Genomic DNA, 14,068 nt, shown 5'->3' with positions numbered 1-14,068 from the left:
TTCCAGTGAGCCGTTATTATTATTATTATTATTGTTGTTATTATAATAATAATAATAATAATTATTATTATTATTATTACAGGCACAACGTATTTCTTTACAATGTCCTTCCGAAAGGTCTGATGGTGGGATTAGTGGGGGAGAGAGAGAGAGAGAGAGAGAGAGAGAGAGAGAGAGAGAGAGAGAGAGAGAGAGAGAGAGAGGGAAGCGCGCTTGAAGGTGAGCTCCAGTTGAGGCTCGGAGGTGAGCTCAGTTAACCCTTTAACCAGCAGATCAACAATATTGTTGACCCACTCTAGGCGGCCACAAAATGCCTCTCCCTAAAATTTAGAACATGTTCCTCCAAATTTAGCATTTTTATAAAGTAGCCTCTGAAATAAAGATGTATGAGTCGTCAATAGATGGCCGTAATGACCATGTTCAACCTCAAAGTGCCGTCGTCGTCGTCTTCTTCGCGCGCGCCACGTTGGCAGAGTTCTGGCCTCAGCAGATGCCGATATCCGAAGTTAAGGGTGGCGACAATTTTACTTCTTTGTAGAGGCGTCTCTAAACGTGGCCCGTGCAGAATAGTATCACCTATTTCGCAGCAGAAGCGGCAGTGCCGGAAGAAATAAATAGACTACAAAATTGTCGAGCTGCCAGAATAAGGTAAACATTTACCGCCAATGATGTGCAGTCGGCTGTTTGTTTTTATTTCCACAATTGGTTTGAATGTGATACTGGACATGTAAATGAACACAGAAAACTTTGTTTCGAACTACCTTTGCGTTGCCGCTTGTGTGTGAGCTGCTCAAGGTCACTTTTCTTTTTTTTTTGGGGGGGGGCAGTTTATGGCGGGAATCTGAGTACTCGTGTTCATATAAAGGTGAAATAAGCTTCGCGGAACGTTAGCTTTTAATCACTTCATTTTTTTTTTTGGTTCTTGCCAGCAAGTAACGTACTTATCTTCCTGGAGCCATGGAAACAACGGTGTTTTATGGAAATCGTAGTCAACACAGGAGGTCAGAGGGCGCTGTGCTCTCTGCCATAAAAGTGTGTCAGGCTTCAAGTCCACCAAATGTGCACGTCTTTTTGCGCCTGAAAAGCGGCAACAACTGTTTTCTTCAATTACAGCTCAAATAGGACATGACTGACTCATGTCAGTGCGCCAGCTTTGTGCTCCTTATCTTGGCAGATCAACAAAATTGTTGACGTACTGTATTTTTTGAAATCCTTTTTCAAACGCATTCCCATTTTTTTTGATGCACATTTAGACTAACAAAAACTAATACAAACGAAGGAAAAAATTACGGCATCGCTTTATCTGGTCTTGCCAGTTAAAGGGTTAAGCTTCTTCACGACGCAGCGAGCAGCTCGGAGCCGAGATCCAGGGAGCACTACGCGTGAGCGTCTGCTATCTGTGAACGCTGGGGAGTAACTGATGTGAAGGGAGATGCCGAAGTTGAGGACGCGTGAGCGACACACGACTGCTCACTCCGGAGTATAGTGAACTATACTCCGGAGTAACACACATTGTGCAACGCTGCCCAGTGACGGTCGCCACGCCCTCAACAGACACGTCCCTCTCTCACGGTCTTACTCCCTCACTGGGTGCATCTATTCGGCCGATCCGCCCCCTCAGTGTTAAAGGGGGCATGAAACGGCTAGAAAGGTCACTGACAAATGTTTTCAATGTGCAGAACAAATGCTTCCGAGCATTCGTTCAAAGTAAAACTCATCGGAAAAAATCCAGCGATTTGTTATTTATTTTTTAAAACAGCCTTTTTTTGAAATTCGCAGCTGGAGAAACTGCAGAAAGAACACGAGCTAGCCTTCTTCTCGCTGCGCGGTGAGCAAGCTGCGAAACCGACTGACTACGAAGGCCAGGTTGTTCGCCTGGAGCAGCAGATTGACAAGTACAAAACTCTGGCTGGCATTGAGGAACTGGCCCGAAAGGCTCGTGATCTGGATGCACCTCAGGCCGTCGCGGTGCCCCGACGGACCCCCGTGTTGCAAGCTGTACCACAGCGGTCTTGGGAAGTCCAGACCACCCTCGTGTGCCTGCGGTCATGCGAGGCACAGACTGCCGCAATGGCAACCTGCGAAAAAGGGGTGCAGGCGCAGTGGAGGTTTGCTGTGGGCATGGTTCAGACGGACGACGTGGAGCGCTCAACGCAAGAGTCTCAGGCGCAGGTCGACACCTGTCACCGGGAGTGCCAGACAGACGAAGTGCCCACTAGCAAAGAACCTAGTCCAACTTCAGTCTCTGTGACCAGCCCTGCTGCTGTGCAGCCCCCGCCTCCTCCCCCTCCGCCACCACCACCATCATCCTTTCCTTGCGCTCCACCGCCTCCTCCACCTCCTCCTCCTTCATCCTTTCTGGGTGGGGCTGCACCCCCGCCTCCTCCCTCTCCACCTCCTTCTCCGCCATCCATTCTGGGTGGGGCCGCAACCCCGCCTCCTCCTCCTCCACCCCCTCCTCCCATGGGCATGGCGCCCCCACCACCACCACCACCTCCATTGCCTTTCCCAGCCATGTCCTCCATGCCCCCTCCTCCGCCCCCACCACCGCTGATGGCGCCTGTCCATGGCATGCCAGCTCCACCACCTCCTCCCCCACCAGGAATGGGGCCTGCACCGCTGCCAGCGCCCCCTGTGGGCGGCTGGCACAGCGCATATGCCATAGCCCGCAAGCAACCCGTGAACCCCAAGGCACTAATGAAGCCCCTATACTGGACGAGAATTCAGGTGCCCGCACAGCAGCCAGAGAAAGCTCCCGAGAAGGAAAAAGACCACAAAACATTGTGGGAGTGTCTGGAGGAGACTCCTCCTACAGACAGGGCTGAGTTTGCTAACCTGTTCTCAAGACAGATCCAGGAGAAGAAGCCAACTGCCAAAACGAAAACCAATCAGAAGAAAGGGAAAGAGGTGGCGAAGCTCCTTGTCCAGAAGCGGTCACAAAATGTAGGCATTCTCACATCGAGCCTTCGTCTTGAAATCTCAGACGTCGAAAATGCTATCTACAACTTTGACAAATCGATTGTAAGCCTGGAAACTCTGCAAGTTCTGTACGAAATTCGCCCCACGAGTGAGGAGCTCAATTTGATCCAAGACCATCTGGCCCTGAAGCCCGACATTCCCTTGGACAAGACAGAGCGCTTTCTGCTCGATCTGTCTCGCATCCCCGAGTATGCCGACCGTGTGGGTTGCATTATCTTCCAGTCGACGTGCACAGAATCCATCAGTAGTGTGGAACACAAGCTCAACAACCTCAAAATGACATGCGAGACGCTGCTGCACAACAAGGAGGTCCACAACATTCTGGGTCTTATATTGGCTCTCGGTAACTACATGAACGGAGGGAATAGGAGTCGTGGACAGGCTGATGGCTTTGGCCTCGAGATCTTGGCCAAGCTGAAGGACGTCAAGAGCAAGGACAACTCTTTAACTCTTCTTCACTACATTGTCAGAGTCTATATAAGCAAGTTCCAAGAGAGAGCGGACATCACCCGGGAGAAGTTGAAATTTCCTCTGCCTGAGCCGAGCGACATGGAGCCGGCTGGGTTAGTCAGTTTCGATGACATCAGGGCAGATCTTAAGAAGCTTCACTCCCAGGTCGAAGGTTGCGAGACGAAGGTACAAAAAGTGCTGGCAAACTCCGACGCCGAACACCAGGAACCCTTCAAGGAGCAGATGAACATTTTCCTCAAGAAGGCTTACAACGAGCACAAGGAGCAGGAGGAGAACCTTGAGGAATGCCGGCTAAAATTCCTGGAGACCAAGGAGTACTTCAGTCTGCAGCCAAAGTCCAAGAACGAGTCCGAGTGGCCCAAGGAGTTTTTTGCACCGTGGGTGCCCTTCTGCAACGACTTCAAGAACATCTGGAAGAAAGAGGTGCAGCGCAAGACAAAGTTCGATTTTGAAGCAGCAAGGAAGAAGGTGAAGGACCTGCAGGAGGCAATTATTGACCTGGCAAGCGTCGTAAATATCAGTATTGCTCTCAACTGAAAATAAATCCTTATCAACTTCTTCGTGTCAAGATTCGGGCGAGATGATTGCTTATTCCACTCCCATGGCAGGTGCGTTCGCGACGCATGATAGTGGCTTTATAATATAAACAGCCAACGCAGCGGCGAGCTTGCAGCAGTCTTCACGATTTTGATTTGCAGGTGCAGGTGGCTTTCACGATCTTCCGAACATCTCCAAAAGCATAAGGAACCACAATACGAAATTACACACTCTGCAATAGCTAAAGCAACGTGCTTACCTCTAGCCGCATGTCGTAGTCGACGCTCTTCATCTCGATCACGAATTTTGCGATTACATCGGACAGCCCCACGGCGCTGGAAATTTCTTCGCGAACGCCGTAAACGGGCTGAGAAGCATACATATCTTTGCCAAATTGCACACTGGTACCTTTGAAAGACTCTCATAGAAGCTGCCTCATTTGAATCCTGGAAGCAAGTGCTTCATAATGCGAGACCCGATATACAATTGGGCGCCGTAAACCGCACTGAAGAAGCCGCCACAAGCCACCAGCTAACGGCCACTTTGCTCTTCCACTAAGACCCAGTAACACTAGTCTCAACCATAAAGTTTTTTCTCTCTCACATCAACGTTTTCAATTCGCCTGAATCCGCGAAATAGCACGCGACTGCCGCTTCGTTCTGCCATTCTCGAAATACGCGCTGGAGGCGGAACAGACATAATGCGAACGGCTGTGCGGTAGGTGATGCTAGAGCTCCGGCAATGGTAGTGCCCTCATAACAGCGCACGTGGCGTATAGCATTAATAAAAGGGCATCGTAATTAGGCTTAATTATTCGTAATTAAAGATTGTACAGGAATACTCACCTACATGTGGTCATGATGACCAGGCAGTTGAAAGCGTCTACGAACTGCGGAAAGGAAAGACGCCGTATACTTTACTAATAGGCGACTTCAATGCCAAGGTAGGGAAAAAGCAGACAGGAGACCAGGCAGTGTGTGACTTTGGTATTGGTCTACGAATAGCGGGCGGCAGTTATTAAGTTTGAAGAGTGCAATAACTCACGAATGATGAACATTTTCTTCAGCAAACCGGAAGTGGACATGAAAAATTCTTAACGGGGAGATTAATAATAAAATTGATTTGGTGTGTTCTAACCCCGCCATTATGCAGGATGTAGATGTAATCGGGAAAGTGCAATGCAGGGACCACAGGATGGTAAGGTCTGAACTTATTCTAAAGCTGAAGAAGGAACGAAACAGATTAGTAAGAAGTCCATCAATGCATTACTGGTGAGGGGGAGTGCAGAATAGTTCAGGATCTCGCTACAGAAAAGATATTAAGCTCTAACCGAGGATGACAGCATTAGCCTAGAAGCAATGTCCAATAATTTCGCAGATATCATTACTGAGTGCGCTTTAGAAGTAGGCAGTAGGATAGTTAGAGAGAATACTGGTAAGCTGTCTAAGGAGACGAAATAGTTATTTAGGCAACACCAAAGTAAGAAAGCTTCAAATTCAACAGACCAGATACATTTGGTAGAGATATCAAAGCTAATCCATAAGCCCAAATTATCCGAAGTAAGGAAGCATAATATGGAGAAAATTGATCATGCTGTAAAGAGTAGGGGAAACCTGAAGTTGATGAAGGAGAAAAGAGGCATAGGCAAAAATCAGGTGTATCCGCTGAGGGACAAGGCGGTCAATGTCAACATGAATATGGTCAAGATAGTCAAAGTTGCCAAGGGGTTCTATACTGTTCTCTGCCGTAGCCAGAGAGGTCAGGAGAATGATGAGGTTGGCGGTAGGGAAAACCAATCAGACTTACCCGCAGTGACGAAGGACGTATTTGATTCAGTAGAAAGCTCGACGGTCATAAAGGCATTGCGAAATGAGGGTGTAGACGAGTCGTACGTGAAAGTGCTGGACGATGTATATACTGGCTGTACAGCAACCGTAGTCCTGTTTTAAGAAGTAACAAAATTTTTATAAAGAAATGTGTTAGGCAAGGAGACACGATCTCCCCAGTACGATTCATAGCTTGAATGGAAGAAGTATCCATAGATTTTCAACGAGAGCAGTTAAGGGTAAGGGTAGATAGAAACTACTACAGTAATTGTCGATTTGCTGATGACATTGCCATGCAGTAACTCGGGAGAAATGCAAAGAATAATTCATGGCCTTTATACGAAAATTACAAAAGTTGGCTTAAAAATCAATCTGCAGAAGACTAAGGTAAGGTTCAACAGCCTCGGGAAGAAACAGCAGTTTACGTTAGGTAGCGAAGCACTGGAAATATTAGGCGAATATGTCTACTTAATACAGGTAGTAACCGCAGATCCGGACCTTGAAAGGGAAATAACAAGGAGAATAAGATTGGGACGCAGAGTATTTGGCTAGCACTCGCAGTTTATGACTAGCAGCTTTTCGGTATCGCTCAAGACGAACGTTTACATAGTTGCATATACACGTACTCACCTATAGGGCTAACACGTCGAGGTCAAGGGGGTTCTACTAAAGTTGAGGAATAAGCAGAGGGCTATGGAATGTAAAATGGTACGGGCAGTATTAAGAGATACGAAACCTGCAGAGTGGGTCAGAGAAATACCTCAAGTTACTGACATTTTAGTGCAAGTCAGGAAGAAATTTACATGAACAGGACATGTAGTGCAAGGTGTGTCTCATCGATTGACATGTATAGCGGCTATTGGCAAATTGATTTCGACAAAATATTGGTTGGTTGGTTGATTTGTGGGGTTTAAAGTCCGAAAGCGACTCAGTCTGTGAGAGACGCCCTAGTGGAGGACTCAGGAAATTTCGACCACCAGGGGTTTTTAAAGTGCACTTGCATCGCAGAGCACATAGGCGCCTTGCTTTTCGCCTCCATTGAAAAGCGGCCGCCGAGACCGGGATTTGATTCCGCGTCTTTGGGAGCAGTAGTCGAGCGCCGTAACCACTGCGCCACCCCGGCGGGATGATTTCGATGAAAGAGATCGCTAGATGACCGCATTCATCACACCGGACGGCCTATTCGGGTTCAATGTGATGCCATATGGCCTCTCACCAGCATCGTTTCAACGAGTAATGGAATTGTTCTGGCGGGCTTGAAGTGGCAGATTGGTCAGGTATACTTGGATGATGTCGTTGTCTTCTCCTGTAGCTTCGAAAACCACTAAAAAAGGCTTCGGACAGTGCTAGAAGATATCAAGTCATCAGGGCTAACTTTGAAAGCAGAGAAGGGCCACTTTGCCTACGAGGAACTGCGATTCCTGGGTTTTATCATTAGCAAGGAAGGTGTTCGCCCATCCAGAGAAAACTGTTGCGATCACGCACTTTCCACCTCCCGCCGACAAGAAAGCGTTACGCAGGTTCTCTGGGCTATGCGCTAATTATCGACAATTTGTCAGGAACTTTTCGCACATCGCCAAGCCGTTGACGCAGCTTACAAAGATTGACGTAGATTTTAAATTGGAATGGAAGCAAGAAGAAGCCTTCGTCAAGCTTAAGCGCCGTCTACAGTCCCCTTCTGTCCTGGTCCACTTTGATGAAAACGTCGAAACTGAACTTCACTCTGACGTAAGCGGTTTGGGCCTAGGCGCGGTTCTCGTTCTGAAGAGTGCAGGACAGGATTAAGATATCGCCTATGCCAACCGTTCAATTTCGAAAGCTGAAGCCAATTATTCGACAACGGATAATGAATGTCTTCACATCATTTGGGTGACATAAAAATTTCGCCCCTATTTGTACGGACGACCATTCAGGGTTATGAAATATCACCATGCTCTCTGCTGGCTCGCCAACTTAAAAGATCACTCCGAACGCCTTGCAGGATGGAGCCTAGCGTCTTCAAGAACTCGACGTCACAGTCGTCTATAAGTAGAGCTGCAAGCCCTTTGAAGCAGACTGCTTGTCACGAGCTCCCCTTGATGCGCTACCGAAGTAACAAGGCGAAGATGCCTTCTTGTGACCGGTAACGCCAGCAGTTTTGTACAGCAGGAGCGCTTGGACCCTGAGGTAAAAGACCTTGCTGATTACCTCGAAGGAAAGATCGCTACCCCTCTTGCTGTGTTCCGGCATCATTTATTGTCGCTCGCCCTGTACAACGACGTCGTCGTTTATAACTGCGCAACCAACATAAAAGCACAGCTTCTTGTAGTACCCAAAGTCCTCTTACATGAGATTCTGCAGGCGGTGCACGATGAACCGACAGCAGGGCACCTCGGATTGGCGCGCACGTTACACATGATACAAGAAAATTATTACTGGTCGCGGTTGCCTGCCAACCTTGTTAAATATGTGTGACCGTGCTGTGAATGCCAGCGACGCAGAGCAACCCTGACGAGACCTGGTGGTTGGCTGAGCCCCATGCCGCCGCCGAGTAAACACTTTCAACAAATTGAGATGGACCTTCTAGGCCCCTTCCCAGCTTGATCACCAGTCACGCCGAAGCCAAAGCCGTGCCTAATGGTACCGTAGCACCAGTTGCTAAATTTTCCGTCGAAAGAAGTTTTCTGCGAGAAGGCGCTCCTGAGGTGATCATCACGGACAGAGGAACTGCATTTACGGCTGTGCTCACGCAGGTCATCTTGCACTACAGTCTAACGAGTCCGCTTAGGACAACTGCCTACCATCCCTAGGGCAATGGGCTTACGCAGCGCCCCAACAAAACGACCGCAGACATAATCACCATGTACGTGGACGCCGAACACAAGACCTGGGACCCCATCCTGCCGAACGAGATATTCACGTATAAGAAGACAGTCGAGGAGAAGGCGAGAGCGACTCCGTTCAAGCTTGTGCACGGCAGGGAGCCCACAACGACGCTCTACGCAGTGCTGCCGCACGTAACCAACGAGGACAACTTTGACATCGCCGCCTACCTGCCGCGTGTAGAGGAAGCCCGACGACTCCTACGGCTGCTTATTAAAGATCAACGGCGACATCAACACCTGGCGATATAACTTATGACGATGCCGCGCAGAGTACAAGCCAGGAGACCAGTTATGTTTTTGAACTCTAATTTGCCTCCATGGGCTAAGCGAAAAGTTATTCGCCCGATACTTTGGGCCATACAAAATACTTCGCTGCGTTGAATAACTCGACTATCAAGTCATTCCTGACAGTACGAGAGCATCACAACGTCGGCAGACGCGCCCAGAAATTGTACATGTTGTTCGTCTGAAGCCTTATTACGCGCGTTGAATAATCCGTGGTGTTTAAACTTTGTAACTTTATGAATAAGTTGCTTTGTGTATTTTGGAACATCAAGGCGTTCAAGGCGTTGTTTTTCAAGGGGGGAGTAAAGGCGCGAAATCTTCAAAACTGTATTTGTTGTTCTTTAGGAGCCGTTGTCATGCGGCGTTATCACTCTGGTTCTGGCACGTATATCAATTCTGTATTCTTTGTTTGCTAAATCTCGATGTCGCGAGACTCATTTTATCAGTTTCTTTGTCGCGCAAGGTGCGCCGAGATGTGTCTCGACGATTTCGATGACTCGCGTATGTCTCTGCAATGTTCCAAGTTGTTGCGCCAGTAACAGTTTGGGGCGTTATCTATAGATGGTTCTGAGCAGCCTTTAAATTGAGCGTTGATGAGTGCGACAGGTATTGTTTGTTCAACGATCGACGAGCACGTTTGTTGATATCACCACCGAGTTGCTTAGTTCTTTTGCGGGCGCAGGCCAGGCCAATTTTAATTTCAGCACTATCACGCCTGTGTGCTCTTTTCTTGTATACGGCCTTGTCACCGCCACTACTTGCCAATAACCTGTATTTGTCGTCCTCTTTATCAATAAAAATCCTTAGTGCTCATTGTTTATTGGTAAACTTGGGATCTACTCTGTCCTTGTACCACGGATGTCTGTTATTAGGCGGAAAGGTTTTTATTTATCAGTCATTAGGACTACATGATCAAGGCGCCTCAGTCCTAGTAATTACTGATTAATTTGTGCGTCTTGATTGAACAAACGCTTGAAGAATATTGCGGTGTTCTCTGGTTTGGAATGCAGTCCTTGTAGGTGTGCCAAAAACACAAAGATGACAAGAACATCCTTGTCTATAAGCCATGGCTGTATCTCTTTTTACCTTTACAAATATTTTTTAAACGAATAGAAAGTAATTCCAGCCTCCGTCTCCAGTGCGCCCAGTATGTCCCACAAATGATCGAACTCCATTGTCGCATGCCTCTTTATTTCAGAAAAGCTACTCACAAGAACCGGCATTTCTTTTGTTCATATGAGTACCCTGAGTAAGTGAGAACTGATTGTCCTCTCACTTGCTTTGTTTTTTGGAATCCATTCTGCAGTTCTTCTATCACACTATCATTCTCCAAGCAAGCCGAAACTTTGTCCTTTATAAACTAGATACCAGCATTTTATACGACTCTGGTTCTTTATGGCGGCTTTCTCCTCATTTTTTGAAAACGAAGCTTACCCTTCTTAATGTCCATATAATGCGGCTTGGCCATTCGTTTTCAGTTGGCACACCCCCTTTCCTTAATGTTTACTTTCTATTGGGGCACAATTTCTTTATAATCAAATTGTGATACCACTCACGACCTTTCAAGTGGTACATAAAATAATCTTCTAACCCCTTTTGCCACTTCCCACTCCATTGCTCGTGCAATACCATTGCACCAACAGATCGTTCTTTTTTCTCCGACAAAAAAACTTCCGACACTTCTTTTTTGTCATCCCTATTTTCGTTGGGGTCGCCACATATGAACTTCCGTCTTAACTGGAGCCCAGTCAGGGGGATTGGAATGAATCAGTTTGTGTTTGGTTCAGGAGCGGCGTGGTTGCCTGGCTATCTTTCTCTGTTGGCCTCCCGGCACGACAGCACGGGAACGCCCACACAACATAGTGTCAGAAATGACAGCAGCATGCTAAACTCGTATTGAAGCAGCTCTCAACGACCCTCAACGTCAAAAAGATGCTCAGACTGCCTGCCAAAGAGCTCTGTCTGCAACTGCTGTGGTAAGACAGATCATATTGCTGAGATTTGCCGCTCTAAGAAGTCGAGGCAGGTCAAACTCAGTCCTATCCAATTGCACACTTTCGAGAAGCCAGCTAAAGCCAAGAATGTGCATTTCACAGTCGACAACTACACAACTCACTTCAAAGTAGACTCAGGTGCCGAGGTTTCCGCAGTTTCAAGTCACTTCCCCGATGGCCGGCTGAGCTCGCCAAGGTAGATGCTATTTTGACAGGGCCCTGTGCCTAACCTCTGCTTGTAGGAAATCGTATTTGGCACATCTATCTCGGCAAGGGAAGATCTTCTGCCAGCGTCTTTACGGCATTCACTCACTTTCAGTACCTTTACTGGGTCTACCAGCGATCCAAGCTCTTGAAGTTATGGTACTGTCAACATTTTGGGTACTGTCAACACTCTTGAGCCAAAGCTTTATGCTGAACTGTTCTGCGTCCTCGGCATGCTCAGAAATGAGTACATCATTCGCTTGAAACAAGATGTGCTGTCTCACTCAGTGCCCCTCGACGGATACCAATCCCGTGGCGTTCAGTTGTTCGGCAAGAACTTGAAAAATTCGAAAGCCTCGCCGTCATTTGCCGTATTGATAAATCAACTCCATGGTGCGCCGGACTGGTGGCAGTGTAAAAAAATGTAATGTACCGTTTGTGTGTGGACCCGACTCGACTAAACAAAGTGGTTCTAAGGGAAAAACATATTTGCCTACCGTTGAACAAGTTGTTGGTCTCATCGGTGATGCAGCCATTTTTTCGAAGCTGGATGCAACTGCAGGCTTCCACCAAGTCAAGCGGTCAGCAGACCCGCAAGCATTGACAACTTTCATCACTCCTTTCGGTCGCAATTGTTCTTGCCGACTGCCCTTCGGCATCACTTCCGCTCTGGAGTATTTAAATAAAATGGCCAGGATCCTTTGAGGTCAGGAGGATGTTGTCAACAGGATTGACAATTTTCTTGTTTTTGGACGTACCAATCAGAAACACGATTAAAGACTAGAGCGAGAGTTGACTTGTCTTGCAACTGCAGGTGTCACAATAAACAAAGACAAGTTTTGGTTTGAGGTCTCCGAAGTCTCCTTCCTAGGTGTCGTCGGCTCAGCACAAGGCATCAAGCCAGACCCGGGCAAGATTGATGCAGTGTATGTAATGCGACCTCCCACAGACGTTGCAGGTGTCAGACGTTTACTCGGAATGTTATTCCTTATTAATTTAAACAGTGCGAACACGATGACAAAGAACAAGATAAAAGAAAGCCAGAGTACAAGCACTTGTACTGTGGCTTTCTTTTATTTGTCCTTTGTGTTCTTGTTCGCACTGTTTAAATTATTAACGAATAAGTACCACCTCGCCCAACAAAGTATTGGGATGGTAAATCATCTTGCTAGGTTCTTGCCTCATATTTCGGAAATCACTGCTCCGATACGCACCTTTCTCATCAAGAATGCTTGTTGGACTTGGCAGCATGAACATCAAACTGCATTCAAAAATGTCAAGCAACTTCTGAGGTCCGAATGATGGTTGGCCAAGTACCACCCATCAGATGCCACAACAGTCTCTGCCGACGCCAGCTCGTTTGGACTCGGAGCAGTATTGCAACAAGCGCAACTGACTGGTGAGCGAAGGCCTTTTCCTCAAGGTCAATGACGACCACAGAACAGAGGTACAGTCAAACAGAAAAAGAGGCCTTGGCTACAGCGTGGACCATCCAGAAGTTCGACCAGTTCATCAGAGGCAATACCATCACCATAGAGACTGATAACCTTCCGCTGATGTCATTGTTCGTCAAAATGAAACTTGACGTGCTTCCTCCGAGAGTGCAAAGACTCAGGCTTAAGGCAATGCCTTACCAGTTTGAGATCATATATGTGCCCGGAAAATTGTTGGCTACAGCGAATGCATTGTCCCGCATCCCTACCAAAGTGCATCCAGTAGACACGGTGGAACATTTTGCTACAGCAGTCATGGCTTCTGCTCCAAATGTGCTTCTTGTGAAGATGCGGAAAATCAGGAATGCCCAAAGTTGTGACTAATAATGCACCAAGCTCATCTCTTTCTGCCAGCACGGCTGGCCAAAGAATTCAAACATTCCTCTTCAAGTGTGAAAGTATGAATCAGTCAAGGATGAACTTTCTGTTTTTGATGATCTTCTCCTCAAAAGCACTCGCCTCGTGATCCTTGCAGCAATGAGGCCAGTAGTCTGAACGCTTCTGCATGAAGGGCTCAGGGCATCAGTCGCTTCAAGGCCCTCGTTCGTGAATCTGTGTGGTGGTCTGGCATAACAGCGGAGATAATCTCCCTCCTGACCAGCTGTCAAAGGTGCGCCCTTACACACTTAATTCTCGTTCCACATAAACGCCACAGGTTCCACATGAGTTCCAGATAAATCACTTATTCCAGATAATTTATCTTTAACAAGACGTTATTAGTTTGCGCTACGTGGAACGCTACACTTATGGCGTATTTCAGTCTTTTTAACTGGAACGAGCTCATATTAACTGGAACATATATATTCTTTAAATGAAACAGCCGTTTTTCCAACTTCCGCGTGTTCTACTTACCAACAACGTGCTCGAAAGACACATTGTGGCGTTCTAGATAAAACCCGGCATAGTCCAAAAAGAAACAAAAAGATTGCATGGGCAATCTCCAGTTGTGGGTTTCCTCAGAGCAGTTGGCACCCTTTGGAATTAGGACCAAATGCCAATTAGTGCCCACTGGTCCAACTAAAAATAATTTGGAATCAGCTGTCGTTTTTCGACTGGGTGGTTACTGCAGAACGCATATTATGGTTACCATTACACAGCGTACTGCATAGATTTGATTGCAAATTTCAAAATGTTTTATTACTTGCTTGACATTTAGAGCAAAGATTAATGTTGTATTTATTAAATATGCTTAATATTACACACTGGCGAAGGCTATACCAAAGCAGATGAATATATTAGGCTTGATTATGGTTTCTTTTTTTCTCTTGATTATTGGTGCAAGCTTCTAACCCGGTTAACTGATGTCACGTGTGTCTCTTATTATCTGGGCTGACTTTTTATTACATAATTTTGTATTTTGTGGTGGCTGTGATATGGCTGTGCGTAATAGAAAAAGAAACTGTGCTATTCGAGAA

General features: G+C 46.9%; 1 protein-coding gene across 1 annotated transcript; it reads left to right on the top strand.

Annotated features, from left to right (window-relative positions):
* The first annotated feature begins 410 nt into the window (after positions 1–410).
* On the top strand, positions 411–12,977 carry LOC146184472 (uncharacterized). The gene is made up of 5 exons (XM_084608553.1): positions 411–431; positions 1,780–3,951; positions 8,603–8,737; positions 10,944–11,152; positions 12,584–12,977. The coding sequence occupies exons 1-5, from the start codon at positions 411–413 to the stop codon at positions 12,975–12,977; spliced, it is 2,931 nt and encodes a 976-aa protein (XP_084464679.1).
* The last annotated feature ends 1,091 nt before the right edge of the window (positions 12,978–14,068 follow it).

Source organism: Amblyomma maculatum, chromosome 7 (genome assembly GCF_055883805.1).
Source record: "Amblyomma maculatum isolate TAMU_Amacu chromosome 7, ASM5588380v1, whole genome shotgun sequence".
In the NCBI taxonomy this organism is placed as follows: Eukaryota; Metazoa; Arthropoda; class Arachnida; order Ixodida; family Ixodidae; genus Amblyomma; species Amblyomma maculatum.
Note: the sequence above shows the minus strand (reverse complement) of the source record. Positions and strands in the feature narration are given on the sequence as shown.